The sequence below is a fragment of the Ascaphus truei genome, chromosome 22 (genome assembly GCF_040206685.1).
Source record: "Ascaphus truei isolate aAscTru1 chromosome 22, aAscTru1.hap1, whole genome shotgun sequence".
NCBI classification, from domain to species: domain Eukaryota; kingdom Metazoa; phylum Chordata; class Amphibia; order Anura; family Ascaphidae; genus Ascaphus; species Ascaphus truei.
In genome coordinates, this window is record NC_134504.1 from 12,710,748 (window position 1) to 12,733,172 (window position 22,425).

At 49.3% G+C, this 22,425-nt stretch overlaps 2 protein-coding genes across 2 annotated transcripts in view; one reads left to right on the forward strand and one right to left on the reverse strand.

The window, feature by feature from the left end:
* BIRC5 (baculoviral IAP repeat containing 5) overlaps positions 1-611 on the forward strand; it is a 6,125-nt gene extending 5,514 nt beyond the window's left edge. The window contains 2 exon segments of the mRNA XM_075580012.1: positions 21-138; positions 337-611. Of these exon segments, the coding sequence (XP_075436127.1) occupies positions 21-138; positions 337-438 (220 nt within the window). The 3' untranslated portion in view covers positions 439-611.
* Positions 612-2,485: 1,874 nt separating this feature from the next.
* On the reverse strand, positions 2,486-12,798 carry LOC142472826 (L-allo-threonine aldolase-like). Its single transcript, XM_075580013.1, is given in 9 exon segments — positions 2,486-3,318; positions 3,501-3,648; positions 3,650-3,694; positions 3,833-3,970; positions 8,475-8,660; positions 9,171-9,259; positions 9,634-9,717; positions 10,307-10,562; positions 12,678-12,798. Coding segments are annotated over 9 exon segments (1,293 nt in total). The 5' UTR covers positions 12,690-12,798; the 3' UTR covers positions 2,486-2,983.
* Between the last annotated feature and the right edge of the window lie 9,627 nt (positions 12,799-22,425).

Sequence of the window (22,425 nt, forward strand, 5' to 3'; positions counted from 1 at the left end):
TACGTGTCTGTGTCCCCCAGGGAGGAGCACAGGAAACATTCGTCGGGGTGTGGCTTCCTTGGCATTAAGAAGAATGTGGAGGAGCTGACACTGAGCGAGTTCCTGAAACTGGACAAGGAGCGGGTCCGAGTCAGGATGGTGAGTGACACCTGTGGGGCGGCTGGGTATGTGGCAGGCCTCTGGCACGGGGGGGGGGGTTACTCCCACACGTGGCATCTTCAGGGTGCTCTGCTCCGTATTGTGCATCTTTAACCCCTTCCCTACCAGAAGGCATTCCTCTGCATATTCCAGCCGCTGTTAGATGGGGGCAGAGTATAACCTTGTTTCCTTTTCTAGCTAAAGATGATGAATGAGCAGATCGATCGGTTCCAGGCCGCAGCGTGCAAGGTGCGGGACGCCTTAATGAGTCTGGGGTCGGACACCGGTGAATCTGAGTGACTTCTCCATGTGCAAATCCCCCCACCCCCCGCCCTCGTTTCTGCTTCCCATCCATTACAAAGGGGGCACTTGTGTACATATATATATGTAAAGTCCCCAGGGTTTTTTCCCACTGATCCCAGGGTGTGTGTTCTGCGCCTTTTCGTTGTTTTGATTAAAGGGTTTTTATTATTTCTGCTCTGTAAAGAACCTGTTTTTGTTGTGGGATCCTCGTGGGCACAGGACATGCTGCGGGGGATATCGGCGCTTAAAGTGCGGGGAACTGTAACCTTATAAACGCTGGGTCAGTGGGAGTAACCCCATTACGCGCTGGGTCAGTGGGAGTAACCCCATTACGCGCTGGGTCAGTGGGAGTAACCCCATTACGCGCTGGGGTAGTAGGAGTGACCCCATTACGCGCTGGGTCAGTGGGAGTGACCCCATTACGCGCTGGGTCAGTGGGAGTGACCCCATTACGCGCTGGGTCAGTGGGAGTGACCCCATTACGCGCTGGGTCAGTGGGAGTGACCCCATTACGCGCTGGGTTAGCGGGAGTGACCCCATTACGCGCTGGGTCAGTGGGAGTGACCCCATTACGTGCTGGGTTAGTGGGAGTAACCCCATTACGCGCTGCCACTTTAACTACGTGTTTTCACTTTTTTGTATATAAAGGGGATTTATTTCAAACCTTGTACTAGCGCTGCCCAGTAAGGCCGCGCTTAATGCCGACGTCACGGCAAAACAAGTGTATTGCCGCCGTCGCGTGCGCTTATAGTACTAGCACCAGCTTGGTCGCGATCGCTGGGAGTCAGTTTGATTTCTGCAGTGACGGCACCGGCGCTATAAGCGCAGCCCGGCGCTATAAGCGCAGCCGTACCCCTCATTACAGAATATACACACAGGCAGACACGCGGGCGCACAGGGAAACATTTCAATCACATCCCATGTAACCGCGTACAGAAATGGGGCGAATAGGCAGTATCGCAAGTCACCGCTGTGAACAGCGGCAAAATATTGGTAGCGTACGTGCGCGTCTCCACGTGCCCGTGTCAGGCGCAGGTTTCGTGTGGCTGGGAGAGCGGATTGGGCCAGGGGTGTGTGGACTTTTTGCTGACCTGCGATTTAGAATAATTGTCCGTCGGGTAACGCGGTTTACACGCGTGACGCGAGACGCTGCCCGCTATGCTGTTTATCTGTATCCATGAAGGGGAGTAGGATCGTTACATAGCCCTGTGTTCACGTTTTCTGGGGAGCAGAACAAGCTTCCAATGTTATACTTTTCTTATCTTTGCTTCCCCGGGGGGGGGGGGGGGGGGTGGGATGCAGGACTCTACTTCCCTTAGGGGGGGGAACATGGGACACTGCTTCCAATGTGGACGACGACGTGGGACTGCTCCTGGGGGGGGGAGGAGATGCAGGACTCTGCTTCGTGGTGGGGAGAGAAGAGGGACGCAAGACTGCTTCGTGGGGGGGGGGGAGGGACGCAGGACTCTTTTTTTTGGGGGGGGGGGGGACGTGGGACTACTTCCCAGGGGAGGGATGTGAGACACCACGTCCCAGGGAGGGGGGAGGGAGAAGACACTCTGCTTCCCTGGCTTATTGGGTTAGATTGTTATATTTCATACTAGTACTGTGTGAGATCTGATTCGGGGGGTCAGGTAAATAAGACGACTGGGGGGAGGGAAAAGTGACACTGCTTCCCCCGGGAGGGGGGGGGGGGAAGAGATGCAGGACTTTCTTTCCCCGGGGGGGACACAGGACACTGCTTCCCCCACTTATTGGGTTAGGCTTATATTTCTGGGTAACATAGTAGGAACATATATACACTTGTTTCTAACTGCTCACACACTGCATGAAGCTGTAAAGGGGGGGGGGGGGAGAACGGAGCTGTAAGGGGGGCGGGGAACCAGACCTGTAAATGGAGGGGGGGGGGGAGTGGAGCTGTTAACGGGGGGGGGGGGCAATTTGTGAATGGGAGGGGATGGGGGACAGGAGAGGGGGGGGGGGGGGGAGAGAGAACAATACATCCCGGGCAACGCCGGGTATATCAGCTAGTGTACCACTAAAATGCAAGAAAAAAAAATAAAGTTTTATTAAACATGACGTGAACAAATCATGAAAAGTTTTACAGTGCATTTAAACTATAAAGGATCTGAATTTATTTTCGTGAAAAATGCTACTGCATAAGTTTTTCAAAAGCTGACAGAGCGTTTCCCAACGATACCTCCTGTGTTCATGTTGATGTTTCTAATCAATCCAATTTAAGAAAACGAAATTGGGGACGAAAATTGGGTCCATATACTGACCTAAAACCCAAATCAACGGTTACCCCATTCATGAGTAAACAGCAGCAATACTGACGTGTTTACACGTCTAGTAACCAATGATTTGACAAATCTGGTACAAACCAATAGTAAAATTACATTTAAACTGTCGTGAATACGAGGCGCTACAAGGTCTTGGAAAAGATGACTCCATCATCATTAAAAGCCATCAGATAAGGGGGGGGGGGGCGGTCTCTCCAGGAATACCACCGTGCTTCTCTTGCTGAAGGGTCGTCCTGGTGTTACCGGAGCTTACCCAGCCCCCTGCAGGGGAGGGTCACACGGCAACTCTGCTCCGCAGTGTATGTCTGCAGCACATCACTGAGCTTCCTCAATGCCAGCTGGGTGTCTAGCGCAGAGATGTCGCGGTGCCAGACAACCCGAACGCAGCTCGCGGAGAGGGCGTGTGCCCGCACGCTCACCCCCTGCCCGCTCTCCAGCTCCAGCGGCGTCACGTTCACCAGTCGATCGCACAGCTCCTGACCTGGGAGCCGTCCGTCCAGCGTCAGCAAAACTATGTTACTGTCTACAGTGCTGGGGTCGGTAGTGCAGAGGGGGGAGGCCAATGTCTGCACACCTGGAGAGGCAGAGCGTATCAAGGGCAGGGAGGAGAGTATTAGGGCAGGGAGGAGAGTATTAGGGCAGGGAGGAGAGTATTAGGGCAGGGAGGAGAGTATTAGGGCAGGGAGGAGAGTATTAGGGCAGGGAGGAGAGTATTAGGGCAGGGAGGAGAGGGGATGGAAAATGACAGCTGCTCACCCTCTGAGAACGCCTTCGTGTTCCGATGATCCGATATCACGTTCTCTTCTGCCCGGTTAAGGGCGACCACCGCAGCCGCTGCCAGCACACCCGCCTGGCGCATCCCTCCACCAAGAAGCTTCCTCACACGACGGGCATCTGCTACAAAACTGCGCCCGACCCCCAAGTAGTGCTCCCACAGGGGCCCCAAGGCCCTGCAAGAAAAGGACAGGCGACACTGAAACAGCATTTGCTGACCAATAAGAACCACTGACCAGGCTGCCCGTTAGCCATGCCAACCACACGCCGGGACTCGCTCGCACCGGTTGTTACTAAGTAGCCGGTGGCCGTACCTTGGACACGCAGAGGGACACGGTGTCACAGAATTGGACGATCTGGGCCGGTTCCACCCCCAGCGCATGCGCAGCGTTAAACAGCCGAGCGCCATCCAAGTGAATCTGCAGCCCATAGCGATCTGCGAGATGCCGGACCTGCAGGGACAGGATCAGCGGTGAGAGCGGGGGAGAGACAGGAACAGCGGTGAGAGCGGGGGAGACAGGACCAGCGGTGAGAGCGGGGAGACAGGACCAGTGGTGAGAGCGGGGTAGGCGGTGAGACAGGACCAGCGGTGAGAGCGGGGGAGACAGGACCAGCGGTGAGAGCGGGGAGACAGGACCAGTGGTGAGAGCGGGGAGACAGGACCAGTGGTGAGAGCGGGGGAGACAGGACCAGCGGTGAGAGCGGGGGAGACAGGACCAGCGGTGAGAGCGGGGTAGGGGGGGGAGACAGGACCAGCGGTGAGAGCGGGGGAGACAGGACCAGCGGTGAGAGCGGGGTAGGGGGGGAGACAGGACCAGCGGTGAGAGCGGGGTAGGGGGGGAGACAGGACCAGCGGTGAGTAGCATCTTGTATCAACCATCATTTCTTTGTCATCTTTTGTGGATCTGGGCTCTGCGTTATATTTAATTAATAAAACTAACGCCTGTTTAGATGTTTCGGCCGTTACAGTGTTATATCCTGTTTAGATGTTTCGGCGCGCCGTTACAGTGTTATATCCTGTTTAGATGTTTCGGCGCGCCGTTACAGTGTTATATCCTGTTTAGATGTTTCGGCGCGCCGTTACAGTGTTATATCCTGTTTAGATGTTTCGGCGCGCCGTTACAGTGTTATATCCTGTTTAGATGTTTTCGGCGCGCCGTTACAGTGTTATATCCTGTTTAGATGTTTCGGCGCGCCGTTACAGTGTTATATCCTGTTTAGATGTTTCGGCCGTTACAGTGTTATATCCTGTTTAGATGTTTCGGCCGTTACAGTGTTATATCCTGTTTAGATGTTTCGGCGCGCCGTTACAGTGTTATATCCTGTTTAGATGTTTCGGCGCGCCGTTACAGTGTTATATCCTGTTTAGATGTTTCGGCCGTTACAGTGTTATATCCTGTTTAGATGTTTCGGCCGTTACAGTGTTATATCCTGTTTAGATGTTTCGGCCGTTACAGTGTTATATCCTGTTTAGATGTTTCGGCGCGCCGTTACAGTGTTATATCCTGTTTAGATGTTTCGGCGCGCCGTTACAGTGTTATATCCTGTTTAGATGTTTCGGCGCGCCGTTACAGTGTTATATCCTGTTTAGATGTTTCGGCGCGCCGTTACAGTGTTATATCCTGTTTAGATGTTTCGGCGCGCCGTTACAGTGTTATATCCTGTTAGATGTTTCGGCCGTTACAGTGTTATATCCTGTTTAGATGTTTCGGCCGTTACAGTGTTATATCCTGTTTAGATGTTTCGGCCGTTACAGTGTTATATCCTGTTTAGATGTTTCGGCCGTTACAGTGTTATATCCTGTTTAGATGTTTCGGCCGTTACAGTGTTATATCCTGTTTAGATGTTTCGGCGCGCCGTTACAGTGTTATATCCTGTTTAGATGTTTCGGCGCGCCGTTACAGTGTTATATCCTGTTTAGATGTTTCGGCCGTTACAGTGTTATATCCTGTTTAGATGTTTCGGCCGTTACAGTGTTATATCCTGTTTAGATGTTTCGGCCGTTACAGTGTTATATCCTGTTTAGATGTTTCGGCCGTTACAGTGTTATATCCTGTTTAGATGTTTCGGCCGTTACAGTGTTATATCCTGTTTAGATGTTTCGGCCGTTACAGTGTTATATCCTGTTTAGATGTTTCGGCCGTTACAGTGTTATATCCTGTTTAGATGTTTCGGCCGTTACAGTGTTATATCCTGTTTAGATGTTTCGGCGCGCCGTTACAGTGTTATATCCTGTTTAGATGTTTCGGCCGTTACAGTGTTATATCCTGTTTAGATGTTTCGGCCGTTACAGTGTTATATCCTGTTTAGATGTTTCGGCCGTTACAGTGTTATATCCTGTTTAGATGTTTCGGCCGTTACAGTGTTATATCCTGTTTAGATGTTTCGGCCGTTACAGTGTTATATCCTGTTTAGATGTTTCGGCCGTTACAGTGTTATATCCTGTTTAGATGTTTCGGCCGTTACAGTGTTATATCCTGTTTAGATGTTTCGGCCGTTACAGTGTTATATCCTGTTTAGATGTTTCGGCCGTTACAGTGTTATATCCTGTTTAGATGTTTCGGCCGTTACAGTGTTATATCCTGTTTAGATGTTTCGGCCGTTACAGTGTTATATCCTGTTTAGATGTTTCGGCCGTTACAGTGTTATATCCTGTTTAGATGTTTCGGCGCGCCGTTACAGTGTTATATCCTGTTTAGATGTTTCGGCCGTTACAGTGTTATATCCTGTTTAGATGTTTCGGCCGTTACAGTGTTATATCCTGTTTAGATGTTTCGGCCGTTACAGTGTTATATCCTGTTTAGATGTTTCGGCCGTTACAGTGTTATATCCTGTTTAGATGTTTCGGCCGTTACAGTGTTATATCCTGTTTAGATGTTTCGGCCGTTACAGTGTTATATCCTGTTTAGATGTTTCGGCCGTTACAGTGTTATATCCTGTTTAGATGTTTCGGCCGTTACAGTGTTATATCCTGTTTAGATGTTTCGGCCGTTACAGTGTTATATCCTGGTTAGATGTTTCGGCCGTTACAGTGTTATATCCTGTTTAGATGTTTCGGCGCGCCGTTACAGTGTTATATCCTGTTTAGATGTTTCGGCCGTTACAGTGTTATATCCTGTTTAGATGTTTCGGCCGTTACAGTGTTATATCCTGTTTAGATGTTTCGGCCGTTACAGTGTTATATCCTGTTTAGATGTTTCGGCCGTTACAGTGTTATATCCTGTTTAGATGTTTCGGCCGTTACAGTGTTATATCCTGTTTAGATGTTTCGGCCGTTACAGTGTTATATCCTGTTTAGATGTTTCGGCCGTTACAGTGTTATATCCTGTTTAGATGTTTCGGCCGTTACAGTGTTATATCCTGTTTAGATGTTTCGGCCGTTACAGTGTTATATCCTGTTTAGATGTTTCGGCCGTTACAGTGTTATATCCTGTTTAGATGTTTCGGCCGTTACAGTGTTATATCCTGTTTAGATGTTTCGGCCGTTACAGTGTTATATCCTGTTTAGATGTTTCGGCCGTTACAGTGTTATATCCTGTTTAGATGTTTCGGCCGTTACAGTGTTATATCCTGTTTAGATGTTTCGGCCGTTACAGTGTTATATCCTGTTTAGATGTTTCGGCCGTTACAGTGTTATATCCTGTTTAGATGTTTCGGCGCGCCGTTACAGTGTTATATCCTGTTTAGATGTTTCGGCCGTTACAGTGTTATATCCTGTTTAGATGTTTCGGCCGTTACAGTGTTATATCCTGTTTAGATGTTTCGGCCGTTACAGTGTTATATCCTGTTTAGATGTTTCGGCCGTTACAGTGTTATATCCTGTTTAGATGTTTCGGCCGTTACAGTGTTATATCCTGTTTAGATGTTTCGGCCGTTACAGTGTTATATCCTGTTTAGATGTTTCGGCCGTTACAGTGTTATATCCTGTTTAGATGTTTCGGCCGTTACAGTGTTATATCCTGTTTAGATGTTTCGGCCGTTACAGTGTTATATCCTGGTTAGATGTTTCGGCCGTTACAGTGTTATATCCTGTTTAGATGTTTCGGCGCGCCGTTACAGTGTTATATCCTGTTTAGATGTTTCGGCCGTTACAGTGTTATATCCTGTTTAGATGTTTCGGCCGTTACAGTGTTATATCCTGTTTAGATGTTTCGGCCGTTACAGTGTTATATCCTGTTTAGATGTTTCGGCCGTTACAGTGTTATATCCTGTTTAGATGTTTCGGCCGTTACAGTGTTATATCCTGTTTAGATGTTTCGGCCGTTACAGTGTTATATCCTGTTTAGATGTTTCGGCCGTTACAGTGTTATATCCTGTTTAGATGTTTCGGCCGTTACAGTGTTATATCCTGTTTAGATGTTTCGGCCGTTACAGTGTTATATCCTGTTTAGATGTTTCGGCCGTTACAGTGTTATATCCTGTTTAGATGTTTCGGCGCGCCGTTACAGTGTTATATCCTGTTTAGATGTTTCGGCCGTTACAGTGTTATATCCTGTTTAGATGTTTCGGCCGTTACAGTGTTATATCCTGTTTAGATGTTTCGGCCGTTACAGTGTTATATCCTGTTTAGATGTTTCGGCCGTTACAGTGTTATATCCTGTTTAGATGTTTCGGCCGTTACAGTGTTATATCCTGTTTAGATGTTTCGGCCGTTACAGTGTTATATCCTGTTTAGATGTTTCGGCCGTTACAGTGTTATATCCTGTTTAGATGTTTCGGCCGTTACAGTGTTATATCCTGTGAAATTATATATATTGGAAGATTAGTGCTAAAAAATGTCATTAAAAAGCAAAATCAAAGCATTGTTTAATCAGTGAAAGCGCAGGGTCGGTACAGGCGGAGATTCAGACATGCTCAGACACCCCCCCCCAGCTGTGCCCGCTCCTGCCTAGCTAAACCCCCCCCCCCCCCAGCTGTGCCCGCTCCTGCCCGGGGGTGAGGTCGGGTAGTACGCACCTCCCTAAGGTAAGAGAGCGGCAGGACACGGCCTCCCATGCGGTTGTGGGTGTTCTCCAGGCAGATGAGACGCGTCTCTGCAAAGTGCGCGTCCGGGTAGCCGTGCTGAATCTTACTCTCCAAATCCTGCAGGTCCAGGCACCCGTCTCCCCGTGTCCTCACCGGCCGTGCGAGGACCCCTGCAATCTGACCACAAGGTACCAGTCACACACTCATCCAGGAGTCGGTGCGCAGCCACGCTGCGTCAGATCACGCCCACTCACGCTGCGTCAGATCGCGCCACGCGCCCGCGCTGCGTCAGATCGCGCCCGCTGCGGCAGATCGCGCCCGCTCTCACGCTGCGGCAGATCGCACCATGCGCCCGCTCTCACGCTGCGTCAGATCGCGCCACGCGCCCGCTGCGGCAGATCGCGCCCGCTCACGCTGCGTCAGATCGCGCCATGCGCCCGCTCTCACGCTGCAGGTGGACAATTAATACTGCAGATTTCTGCATTACACTTATTAATAATATATATTGTAACAAGATGCACGAGGGTCTTTATGTAGTACCTGGGGGGGCAGCAAAATGCATTCAGAGGGGCAACTGGCATCTATCTGTCCTGTGCTGGCAGAGATGTGGCATCTGTGCCCCCTTCTCACTTGGCTGTCCTGCCTGTGCAGTGCTCCCACCTTACGTGGGCAGTGCCCACATCTCACCTTTGCAGACGCTCCCTGCTCGTATATGTACATGTGAGACTGATCCCCGACGAGAATCTCCGCTCCCCCAGCCCGGCAGTGACACATCACTGTGACAAAAGGGAAGTGCCACACTGAGCTACCCCTTCCCAACCTCCCAATGTGACACGAAGGGGGGACGGTGACACACGGGGGATACGGTGACACCCGGGAGAGGGGGGGGGGAGAGATACAGTGACACCCGGGGGGGAAGGAGGGGCGATGGGAAGGGGGGGACGGTGACACACGGGGCGAGGGGGGGCGGTGACACACGGGGCGAGGGGGGGGCGGTGACACACGGGGCGAGGGGGGGGGCGGTGACACACGGGGCGAGGGGGGGGGCGGTGACACACGGGGGGGCGGTGACACACGGGGGGGCGGTGACACACGGGGGGGCGGTGACACACGGGACGAGGGGGGGGACGGTGACACACGGGGGACTCACCTGGGATAAGGTTTCCCATGGTCCCAGATGTCACAAAAAGAGCTGCCTCTGTCCCAAAGATCTGAGCGGCTCGATGTTGGAGCTCTGTGAGGGGACAGGGGCGGGGTCACAGGGGCCACAGCTTCACAGGGGCCACAGCGTCACAGGGGCGGGGCCACAGCGTCACAGGGGCGGGGACACAGCCCCCCACTGCGTCTGCACCCCCCTGTCTCCTTACTGCCCCCCCCACTGCATCTGCACACCGTCCTGTCTCCTTACTTCCCCCCCCCCACTGCGTCTGCACCCCGTCCTGTCTCCTTACTGCCCCCCCACCCGTCCTGTCTCCTTACTGCCCCCCCACTGCGCCTGCACCCCGTCCTGTCTCTTTTCTGCCCCCCCCCACTGCGTCTGCACCCCATTCTGTCTCCTTACTGCCCCCCCACTGCGTCTGCACCCCGTCCTGTCTCTTTTCTGCCCCCCCCCCACTGCGTCTGCACCCCGTTCTGTCTCCTTACTGCCCCCCATGTGTCTGTACCCCGTCCTTTATCCTTACTGCCCCATGTGCCTGTATCCTTACTGTACCCCCACTGTCTCCTTACTGCCTACCCATGCGTCGGCGCCCCGTCCTGTCTCCTCACTGCCCCCCACCCCCCACTGTCTCCTTACTGCCCCCCACTGCGCCCCGTCCCCTTACTGTTCACGGTGGGGTCCTCCCCATACACATCGTCCCCGACCTCTGCCTCGGCCATCGCTCTCCGCATCTCTGCGCACGGCTGTGTGACAGTGTCACTGCGCAGATCCACCACTTTCACCCGCGTCCCTGCCAGGTCCCCTGCGGATTTGTACATGGGACGGACCCTGGCACCCTGCACCCGAGGAGCAAGGGACCAGGGGACTGCAGCACCCACTCCTCGGCACCGCTGAGACCAGCACCCAAGGGTGCTACTGAGCTGAACAGGAAACAGCACAGAGAGATATATACTGACCAGTGCTCAGAGGGGTATATACAGACCAGCGCACGCAGGGAGGTATATATACAGGGGGTGAGGGAGTGTATCACCGACAGAGGTAATCGTGAGCAGTAGATTCTGATTGTAGCAGACAGCAGCGCTGCTGGGCTTGGTAGAATAGGGTAGAATAGGGTGGGGGGAGAGAACAAGGAACGGCTGATAGTGTAGCAAGTCAAAACCCAGTTTTAGTGAACAGTGCACATATAAAATCCCCCTGCGGGCATACTCCCAATTGGCACAGCCACTCAGGGCATATAAAGGTATCTTTTTGCAGCAACAAGCTGCTCGGCGCGGCTCCAGTCCGCCTGGGTCTCCCGCTGGCGATCCCCACAAGCGGCCGCCGTGGTCCTCGCACGGTGGACTCAAGTCGGCGTCTGACGTCACTTTCCGAGTAGGGTTAAATTTCTCCTCCTCACCTCTTCCACTCCGTGCGAGGACCCCAGCGGGAGACCCAGGCGGACTGGACCCGCGCCAGACGGACAGGACCCGCGCCGAGCAGCTTGTTGCTGCAAAAAGATAAAAGGGCTTTTATATGTGCACTGTTCATTAAAACTGGTTTTGACTTACTACACTATCAGCCGTTCCTTGTTCTCTCCCCCCACCCTATTCTACCCTATCTACCAAGCCCAGCAGCGCTGCTGTCTACTACAATCAGAATCTACTGCTCACGATTACCTCTGCCGGTGATACACTCCCTCACCCCCTGTATATTTACCTCCCTGGGTGCACTGGTCAGTATATACATACCTCTGCCGGTGATACACTCCCTCACCCCCTGTGCATCCATACTCCTGGAAGAAATTGTCCTCTCTCCTGGTTGAGGTCGAGTGGTCTCCTGATATTCATTTATCTTATATTCATTTATTGTGTATTTCACGTGTATTTTGCATTTATTCCCCATTTTTTAATATTATACTATTGAGGTTCATCCATACCACTAAAGTGCTATTTATTCTTTCCCCACTGGGTGACGCTAGAGTACTGCATCAGGGAGCGCCGGCCAGTCTGCTGGGTTTTTATAGGTATATACTGACCAGTGCTCACGGAGAGGTATATACTGACCAGCGCTCACGGAGAGGTATATACTGACCAGTGCTCACGGAGAGGTATATACTGACCAGCGCTCACGGAGAGGTATATACTGACCAGTGCTCACGGAGAGGTATATACTGACCAGCGCTCACGGAGAGGTATATACTGACCAGCGCTCACGGAGAGGTATATACTGACCAGCGCTCACGGAGAGGTATATACTGACCAGTGCTCACGGAGAGGTATATACTGACCAGCGCTCACGGAGAGGTATATACTGACCAGCGCTCACGGAGAGGTATATACTGACCAGCGCTCACGGAGAGGTATATACTGACTAGCGCTCACGGAGAGGTATATACTGACCAGCGCTCAGAGGGGTATATACTGACCAGCGCTCAGAGGGGTACATACTGACCAGCGCTCAACGAGGGGTATATACTGACCAGCGCTCACGGAGAGGTATATACTGACCAGCGCTCAGAGGGGTATATACTGACCAGCGCTCAGAGGTGTATATACTGACCAGCGCTCAACGAGGGGTATATACACTGACCAGCACACGCAGGGAGATATATATACCGACCATCGCTCAGAGAGGGTGTACACACGCAGTCAGTAGGGGGCACACGCACACTGTCAGTAGGGGGGCACACGCACACTGTCAGTAGGGGGCACACGCACACTGTCAGTAGGGGGGCACACGCACAGTCAGTAGGGGGGCACACGCACAGTCAGTAGGGGGGCACACGCACAGTCAGTAGGGGGGCACACGCACAGTCAGTAGGGGGGCACACGCACAGTCAGTAGGGGGCACACGCACACTGTCAGTAGGGGGCACACGCACACTGTCAGTAGGGGGCACACGCACACTGTCAGTAGGGGGCACACGCACACTGTCAGTAGGGGGCACACGCACAGTCAGTAGGGGGGCACACGCACAGTCAGTAGGGGGGCACACGCACACTGTCAGTAGGGGGCACACAATTTCTTGGGGTGCCCCCTGCACACGGCGCCACTCACCCTCGCCGCCATCTTTAAAGCTGGACTTTACCCCGCGTGGACATATTTTTAACCGAACCACGCGCGGGCAAGGACTCCAACTCCCAGCATGCAACGGGGGCCAGGGAACTTCATCTCCCAGCATGCTGTGGGCTATTGTCAGGGTTTGGGGTGTCGGGTGATTGTGGTTGGCGGGGGATTGGGATGTATTTGGGGGTGTCAGGGTTTGGGGTTTTATGAGGATGTCCGGCTTTGGGGTGTATTTGGGGGTGTCAGGTTTTGGGGTTTTATTTGAGGATGTCCGGCTTTGGGGTGTATTTGGGGGTGTCAGGTTTTGGGGTTTTATGAGGATGTCCGGCTTTGGGGTGTATTTGGGGGTGTCAGGTTTTGGGGTTTTATTTGAGGATGTCCAGGTTTGGGGTGTATTTGGGGGTGTCACGGTTTGGGGGGTGTTTTGGGGTGCAATTGGCATTTTTCGCCTAAGTGATTCTGTTGCTGTCTCCTCCCTTTTTTGACCCCTTAATGTGACCCGCAGATAATGTCAGTTTCGGACCCCCAGCGACACCCCTTCATGACCGAGATCTGAGGGTTATGTCCATAATGTGGGGTCATTCAGACTTGTCCCCAAAGAGCACAGTGCATGGTCACTGATGCAGGAGCCCACAGAGCTGACAATCTAATGCCTGGGGCAGGCAGCGCAGGAAATAAAGTGAGAGGGTCTTAAACCAGGCTCTTCCACTTCAGAGGCCAGCGCAGTATGTCCCAGGCTGCTGTGTGTTCCCGTCACAGTGTCCCCTGGGGCTGCGAGAACTTCAGCTGCTTCAAGGAAACCCAGTGATCGTGAAAACAAACCACCTGTCAGAGGGCTGTGCACAGGACGACGGCCACGTTATTACAGGACACGGGATGTCCCGTGGTATCCGATAGAGACAAGCGTCACCGTGACAGGAATATGCTCAGCAAAGTACCACTGATTTATTATTTGTTACCACATCTCTGTGTGTTATTATATCTCTCTGTGTGTTATTATATCTCTCTGTGTGTTATTATATCTCTCTGCGTGTTATTATATCTCTCTGTGTGTTATTATATCTCTCTGCGTGTTATTATATCTCTCTGTGTGTTATTATATCTCTCTGCGTGTTACTATATCTCTCTGCGTGTTATTATATCTCTGCGTGTTATTATATCTCTCTGCGTGTTACTATCTCTCTGCGTGTTACTATCTCTCTGCGTGTTATTATCTCTCTGCGCGTTATTATATCTCTGCGCGTTATTATATCTCTGCGCGTTATTATATCTCTGCGTGTTATTATATCTCTGCGTGTTATTATATCTCTGCGTGTTATTATCTCTCTGCGTGTTATTATCTCTCTGCGTGTTACTATCTCTCTGCGTGTTACTATATCTCTGCGTGTTACTATATCTCTGCGTGTTATTATATCTCTGCGTGTTATTATATCTCTGCGTGTTATTATATCTCTCAGTGTGTTACTATCTCTCTGCGCGTTATTATATCTCTGCGTGTTACTATATCTCTCTGCGTGTTACTATCTCTCTCTGCGTGTTACTATCTCTCTGCGTGTTACTATCTCTCTGCGTGTTACTATCTCTCTGCGCGTTATTATCTCTCTGCGCGTTATTATATCTCTCTGTGTGTGATTGGGGGGAGGGGTGGGGGGTATTCACGTGTCACACATTCCATGTAACTCCTTATCACACACACAGCGTCATACTCACAGTGTCACTTGCACACATTCCATGTAACTCCTTATCCCACACACGTGTATATTGTGTGTGTGTGTCCGTCTGTGTGTGTCCGTCCGTGTGTGTGTCCATGTATACAGTTACGTCTGGAAATAATTGGACACTGACACAATTTTCATAATTTTGGCTCTGTACGCCACCACAATGGATTTGAAATGAAACAACCGAGGTGCAATAGAAGTGCAGACTTTCAGCTTTAATTCAAGGGGTTGAACAAAAATATCGTATGAAACGTTTAGGGATTGCAACCATTTTCATACACAGTCCCCTTATTTCAGGGGCTCAAATGTAATTGGACAAATTAACACAATCATAAATAAAATGTTCATTTTTAATACTTTGTTGAGAATCCTTTGCAGGCAATGACTGCTTGACGTGTGGAACGCATGGACATCTCCAAACGCTGGCTTTCCTCCTTTGTGATGCTTTGCCAGGCCTTTACTGCAGCTGTCTTCAGTTGTTTGCGAGTCTTTCTGCCTTAGGCCTGGTACATGGTGCAGGGAGCGGCGCTGGGCAGCGCTGACGCTCATGCTCACCTGCTCACGCAGGAGATTTTTCTTGTCCCTGCATGAGCGTCAGCGAGCGCGTTTGTGTGCAGGGTGGGATCCGGGCGGGAGGCGGGGCTAGGGCGTCACGGCGCCGACTGCCATTGGCTTCTGGCAGTCACGTGACCGGCCCTGCGCTTGCATGAGCGGCAAAATTTAAACTTGCCTGTCTCCTGCATTTCCACACGCCTCCGCACGCTTGCGGAAGCGTGCAGAAGCGCCGTCTAAAGCCGCGCTGATAGGGATGTTTCCCCTCAGCGCTTCAGCACAGTCTTTTTGACCATGTCCGAGGCCTTAAGCTTTGTCTTCAGCAAGTGAAATACATGCTCGATCGGGTTGAGATCAGGTGATTGACTCGGCCATTGCAGAATATTCCACTTCGTTGACTTAAAAAAACTCCTGGGTTGCTTTCGCAGTATGTTTTGGTCATTCTCCATCTGTAAAGTGAAACGCCGTCCAATCGGCTTCGCTGAATCTGAGCAGACAATATATCCCTATACACTTCAGAATTCATCCGGCTGCTTCTGTCACATCATCAATAAACACAAGTGACCCAGTGCCATTGTAAGCCATGCATGCCCGTGCCATCACACAGCCTCCACCGTGTTTTACAGATGATGTGGTATGCATCGGATCATGAGCCATTCCAAGCCTTCTCCATACTTTTTTCTTCCCATCATTCTGGTACAGGTTGATCTTAGTTTCATCTGTCCAAAGAATGCTGTTCCAGAACTGGGCTGGCTTTTTTAGATATTGTTTGGCAAAGTCTAATCTGGCCTTTCTATTCTTGAGGCTTATGAATGGTTTGCACCTTGTGGTGAACCCTCTCTATTTGCTCTCGTGAAGTCTTCTCTTTATGGTAGACTTGGATAATGATATGCCTACCTCCTGGAGAGTGTTCTTCACTTGGCTGGATGTTGTGAAGGGGTTTTTCTTTACCATGGAAAGGATCCTACGATCATCCACCACTATTGTCTTCCGTGGACGTCCAGGCCTTTTTGTGTTGCAGAGCTCACCAGTGCGTTCTTTTTTCCTCACAATGTACCAAACTGTTGATTTGGCCGCTCCTAATGTTCTTGCTATCTCTCCGATGGATTTTCTTACAGCCTAAGGCTGCCCTGTTTCACTTGCATTGAGAGCTCCTTTGACTGCATGTTGTGGGTTCACAGCAACAGCTTCCAAATGTGAATGTCAAACCTGGAATCAACTCCAGACCTTTTACCTGCTTAATTGATGATGAAATAACGAAGGAATAGCCCACACCTGTCCATGAAACAGCTTTTGAGTCAATTGTCCAATTACTTTTGGTCCCTTGAAAAAGAGGGGCTACATATTAAAGAGATGTAATTCCTAAACCCTTCCTCCAATTTGGATATGAATACCCTCAAATTAAAGCTGATAGACTGCACTTTAAGCCCATATTAATTATTTAACTATAACTTGAATTTATTTTAGTACACAGGCGAAATAACAAAACTTGTATCAGTGTCCAATTATTTCCGGACCCAACTGTATGTGTATATTCTCTGTGTCCCTGTGTATGTGTATATTCTCTGTGGCCCTGTGTATGTGTATATTCTCTGTGTCCCTGTGTATGTGTATATTCTCTGTGTATGTGTATAATCTCTGTGTCCCTGTGTATGTGTATGTGTTTATATATATGTATGTGTATATTCTCTGTGTCCCTGTGTGTGTGAGTATATGTGTATATTCTCTGTGTCCCTGTGTGTGTATGTGTATATTCTCTGTGTCCCTGTGTGTGTATGTGTATATTCTCTGTGTCCCTGTGTGAGTATATGTGTATATTCACTGTGTCCCTGTGTGAGTATATGTGTATATTCTCTGTGTCCGTGTGTGTCCGTGTGTGTGTCCGTGTGTGTCCGTGTGTGTGTCCGTGTGTGTGTGTCCGTGTGTGTGTGTGTGTGTGTGAGTATATGTGTAGATTCTCTGTGTCCCTGTGTGTGTATGTGTATATTCTCTGTGTCCCTGTGTGAGTATGTGTATATTCTCTGTGTCCCTGTGTGTGTATATGTGTATATTCTCTGTGTGTGTGTGTGTGTGTGTGTGTGTGTGTGTGTGTGTGTATATATGTATGTGTATATTCTCTCTGTGTGTGTGTGTGTGTGTATATATATGTATGTGTATATTCTCTGTGTCCGTGTGTGTGTGTGAGTATATGTGTATATTCTCTGTGTCCCTGTGTGAGTATGTGTATATTCTCTGTGTCCCTGTGTGTGTATGTGTATATTCTCGTGTCCCTGTGTGTGTATATGTAGATTCTCTGCATATAATGCTGGGCACTGTTCTGCACGGCTGGGGTTCCCTGCACACGCCCTGCACACGCCTGCAGTGAGCACACGTCTCTGGAATGCGCTGTGGAAATGTTTCTGTAAGAGTTCGGGAAAAAAGGCAAGAACATTGCGTAACCATGACAACGGGAACACAAGCATGACGGGTTCGGCCCATCCTGCAGGGGCTTCTGGGAAGTGACGCAAACACAGGGATCGCTATGTGGGGGGCGACACCCATGTGTCCGTAGGTGTGATACAGCTCGGGGTCACATGTCCCCCACAAGTACTGGAAGTTTTAGGCATGGCGAGAGACCCCATACAAATGGAATAGGGTATCTGACCTACAAGCGCAGGGGGAGGGACCAGCAAAGCTTATCTCTGCGCGTTATATCTGCGCGTGGTTATTATATATCTGCGCGTGGTTATATCTCTCTGCACGTGGTTATTATATCTCTCTGCGCGTGGTTATTATATCTCTGCGCGTGGTTATTATATCTCTCTCTGCGCGTGGTTATTATATCTCTCTGCGCGGGATTATATCTCTGCGCGGGGTTATTATATCTCTCTGCGCGTGGTTATTATATCTCTGCGCGTGGTTATTATATCTCTCTGCGCGTGGTTATTATATCTCTCTGCGCGTGGTTATTATATCTCTCTGCGCGTGGTTATTATATCTCTCTGCGCGTGGTTATTATATCTCTCTGCGCGGGGTTATTATATCTCTCTGCGCGGGGTTATTATATCTCTCTGCGCGGGGTTATTATATCTCTCTGCGCGGGGTTATTATATCTCTCTGCGCGGGGTTATTATATCTCTCTTCGCGTGGTTATTATATCTCTCTGCGCGTGGTTATTATATCTCTGCGCGTGGTTATTATATCTCTGCGCGTGGTTATTATATCTCTGCGCGTGGTTATTATATCTCTCTGCGCGTGGTTATTATATCTCTGCGCGTGGTTATTATATCTCTCTGCGCGTGGTTATTATATCTCTCTGCGCGTGGTTATTATATCTCTCTGCGCGTGGTTATTATATCTCTCTGCGCGTGGTTATTCTCTCTGCGCTTGGTTATTATATCTCTCTGCGCGTGGTTATTCTCTCTGCGCGTGGTTATTATATCTCTGCGCGTTCTCTCTGCGTTATTATCCCTCTGCGTGTTATTATCCCTCTGCGTGTTATTATCCCTCTGCGTGTTATTATCCCTCTGCGTGTTATTAGCCCTCTGCGTGTTATTAGCCCTCTGCGTGTTATTATCCCTGTAGGCGGACGCTCACAGAGGTATGCAAGGGAGACTGGTTATGGTGAAATTAAATAAGGCTTTTATTGCGCCTGTTTCCTTAATATCAGGAAACCATCCAAACAAGGGGTAAACAAAGCTTCTATTCACTTGGGAGTATTTCTAGTGAAATACTATTCAGTCCACAACTCCCTTTAGATAAGCATGTCTCCCAGCCCCAAACATATAGCATGAAATGAGCAGATATAAAAAGTCTTATAAATGAAAGTCTTATCTGTTCCTTGTGGTTTGGAGGGAAAATCTTCTCTGTTCCTGCGTTGCTACCTTTTCTTCAGGGTTTGTCAGCATTCAGGTTTAGAAGTTTCCCCTGTGTCTTGAAAGCAGCACTGCTGTTTCTTCTGGCAGGGCTCAAGACAAGTGTCCCCATGCTCAGTCTCACAAGTTGTGTGAGATTCAGGCACCATCTCCCTTCCTGTCTCAAAAGACAGGCTTTTCTAAGAAGCTAATCAGGCAGGTGGTGTTGGATAATTGACTACCAGCAGTTAACCACCACACTGCTGTATTAGAGGCACATTACCTGAACAGGGATAACTCCCGTTACAATCCCTCTGCGTGTTATTATCTCTCTGAGCGTTATTATATCTCTGAGCGTTATTATATCTCTGCGTGTTATATAATAACACCAGAGATATAACGTGCAGAGATATATAATAACACGCAGAGATATATCTGCGCGTTATTATATCTCTGCGCGTTATTATATCTCTGCGCGTTATTATATCTCTGCGTTATTATATATCTCTGCGCGTTATTATATCTGTGTGTTATATCTCTGCGCGTTATTATATATATCAGTGTGTTATGTCTTTGCATGTTATTATATCGCTCTGCGTGTTATTATACATCTCTGCGTGTTATTATACATCTCTTCATGTTATTATATCGCTCTGCGTGTTATTATACATCTCTTCGTGTTATTACATCTCTCTGCGTGTTATTATACATCTCTTCGTGTTATTATATCGCTCTGCGTGTTATTATACATCTCTTCGTGTTATTATATCGCTCTGCGTGTTATTATACATCTCTTCGTGTTATTATATCTCTCTGCGTGTTATTATATCGCTCTGCGTGTTATTATACATCTCTTCGTGTTATTATACATCTCTGCGTGTTATTATACATCTCTGCGTGTTATTATACATATCTGCGTGTTATTATACATCTCTGCGTGTTATTATACATCTCTGCGTGTTATTATACATCTCTGCGCGTTATTATACATCTCTGCGCGTTATTATACATCTCTGTTTGTTTTTATATCTGCGTGTTTTTATACCTGCATGTTTTTATATCTGTGTGAGTGTGCGATAAGGAGTTACATGGAATGTGTGACTGTGTGTGTGTGTGTTTGACACTGTATGAGTGTGAAACGACACTGTGTTTGGGATACGGAGTTACATGGAATGAGGCGTGACACACTGTGTGACACTGTGTGTTTGGGATAAGGAGTTACATGGTTGTGTGACAGTGTGTGACACTGTGTGAGTGTGACACTGTGTGAGTGTGACACTTGTGTGTTTGGGATAAGGAGTTACATGGAATGTGTGACAGTGTGTGTGTTTGTGTGAGTGTGACACTGTGTGTTTGGGATAAGGAGTTACATGGAATGTGTGACAGTGTGTGTTTGTGTGAGTGTGACACTGTGTGTGTGATAAGGAGTTACATGGAATGTGTGACTGTGTGTGTGTTTGTGTGAGTGTGATACTGTGTGTTTGGGATAAGGAGTTACATGGAATGTGTGACAGTGTGTGTGACACTGAGTGTGACACTGTGTTTGGGATAAGGAGTTACATGGAATGTGTGACAGTGTGTGTGTTTGTGTGAGTGTGATACTGTGTGTTTGGGATAAGGAGTTACATGGAATGTGTGACAGTGTGTGTGTTTGTGTGAGTGTGACAAGGAGTTACATGGAATGTGTGACAGTGTGTGTGACACTGAGTGAGTGTGACGCTGTGTGTGTGATAAGGCGTTACATGGAATGTGTGACAGTGTGTGTGACACTGAGTGGGTGTGACGCTGTGTTTGTGATAAGGCGTTACATGGAATGTGTGACAGTGTGTGTGACACTGAGTGTGACGCTGTGTGTGTGATAAGGAGTTACATGGAATGTGTGACAGTGTGTGACTGTGACACTGAGTGAGTGTGACGCTGTGTGTGTGATAAGGAGTTACATGGAATGTGTGACAGTGTGTGTGACACTGAGTGAGTGTGACGCTGTGTGTGTGATAAGGAGTTACATGGAATGTGACAGTGTGTGTGACTGTGACACTGAGTGAGTGTGACGCTGTGTGTGTGATAAGGAGTTACATGGAATGTGTGACAGTGTGTGTGACACTGAGTGAGTGTGACGCTGTGTGTGTGATAAGGAGTTACATGGAATGTGTGACAGTGTGTGTGTTTGTGTGAGTGTGACGCTGTGTGTGTGACAAGGCGTTACATGGAATGTGTGACAGTGTGTGTGACACTGAGTGAGTGTGACGCTGTGTGTGTGATAAGGAGTTACATGGAATGTGTGACAGTGTGTGTGACTGTGACACTGAGTGAGTGTGACGCTGTGTGTGTGATAAGGAGTTACATGGAATGTGTGACAGTGTGTGTGACTGTGACACTGAGTGAGTGTGACGCTGTGTGTGTGATAAGGAGTTACATGGAATGTGTGACAGTGTGTGTGACACTGAGTGAGTGTGACGCTGTGTGTGTGATAAGGAGTTACATGGAATGTGTGACAGTGTGTGTGACTGTGACACTGAGTGAGTGTGACGCTGTGTGTGTGATAAGGAGTTACATGGAATGTGTGACAGTGTGTGTGACACTGAGTGAGTGTGACGCTGTGTGTGTGATAAGGAGTTACATGGAATGTGTGACAGTGTGTGTGACTGTGAGTGTGACGCTGTGTGTGTGATAAGGAGTTACATGGAATGTGTGACAGTGTGTGTGTGACACTGAGTGAGTGTGACGCTGTGTGTGTGAGATAAGGAGTTACAGGGAATGTGTGACTGTGACACTGAGTGAGTGTGACGCTGTGTGTGTGATAAGGAGTTACATGGAATGTGTGACAGTGTGTGTGACACTGAGTGAGTGTGACGCTGTGTGTGTGATAGGGAGCTACATGGAATGTGTGACAGTGTGTGTGACACTGAGTGTGACGCTGTGTGTGTGATAAGGAGTTACATGGAATGTGTGACAGTGTGTGTGACACTGAGTGAGTGTGACGCTGTGTGTGTGATAAGGAGTTACATGGAATGTGTGACAGTGTGTGTAGCACTGAGTGAGTGTGACGCTGTGTGTGTGATACGGAGTTACATGGAATGTGTGACAGTGTGTGTGACTGTGAGTGTGACGCTGTGTGTGTGATAAGGAGTTACATGAAATGTGTGACGCATGAATACTCAGGAATTACAGCCCCTCCCAGTCATGCCGTTTCCTGGCACAGAACGGGAATGTGTGTGTTTCCCGGTGTGTGCTGTTACCCTGGGAACGTGTGCGTGTGGCGGGGATACCAGGAAATCATTACCAGGAAGTGACGCACAAGGAGAGGCAGCAGGAAGTGACCGCTTCCCACAGGGACTCCTGAGACGCCTGAATAACCCGTGTTACATGACATGTCTGCTACCTGTGTGTGTTACATGACATGTCTGCTATCCGTGTGTGTTACATGACATGTCTGCTATCTGTGCGCGTTACATGACATGTCTGCTATCTGTGCGCGTTACATGACATGTCTGCTGTGTGTGTTACATGACATGTCTGCTATCCGTGTGTGTTACATGACATGTCTGCTATCTGTGCGCGTTACATGACATGTCTGCTATCTGTGCGCGTTACATGACATGTCTGCTGTGTGCGTTACATGACACGTCTGCTATC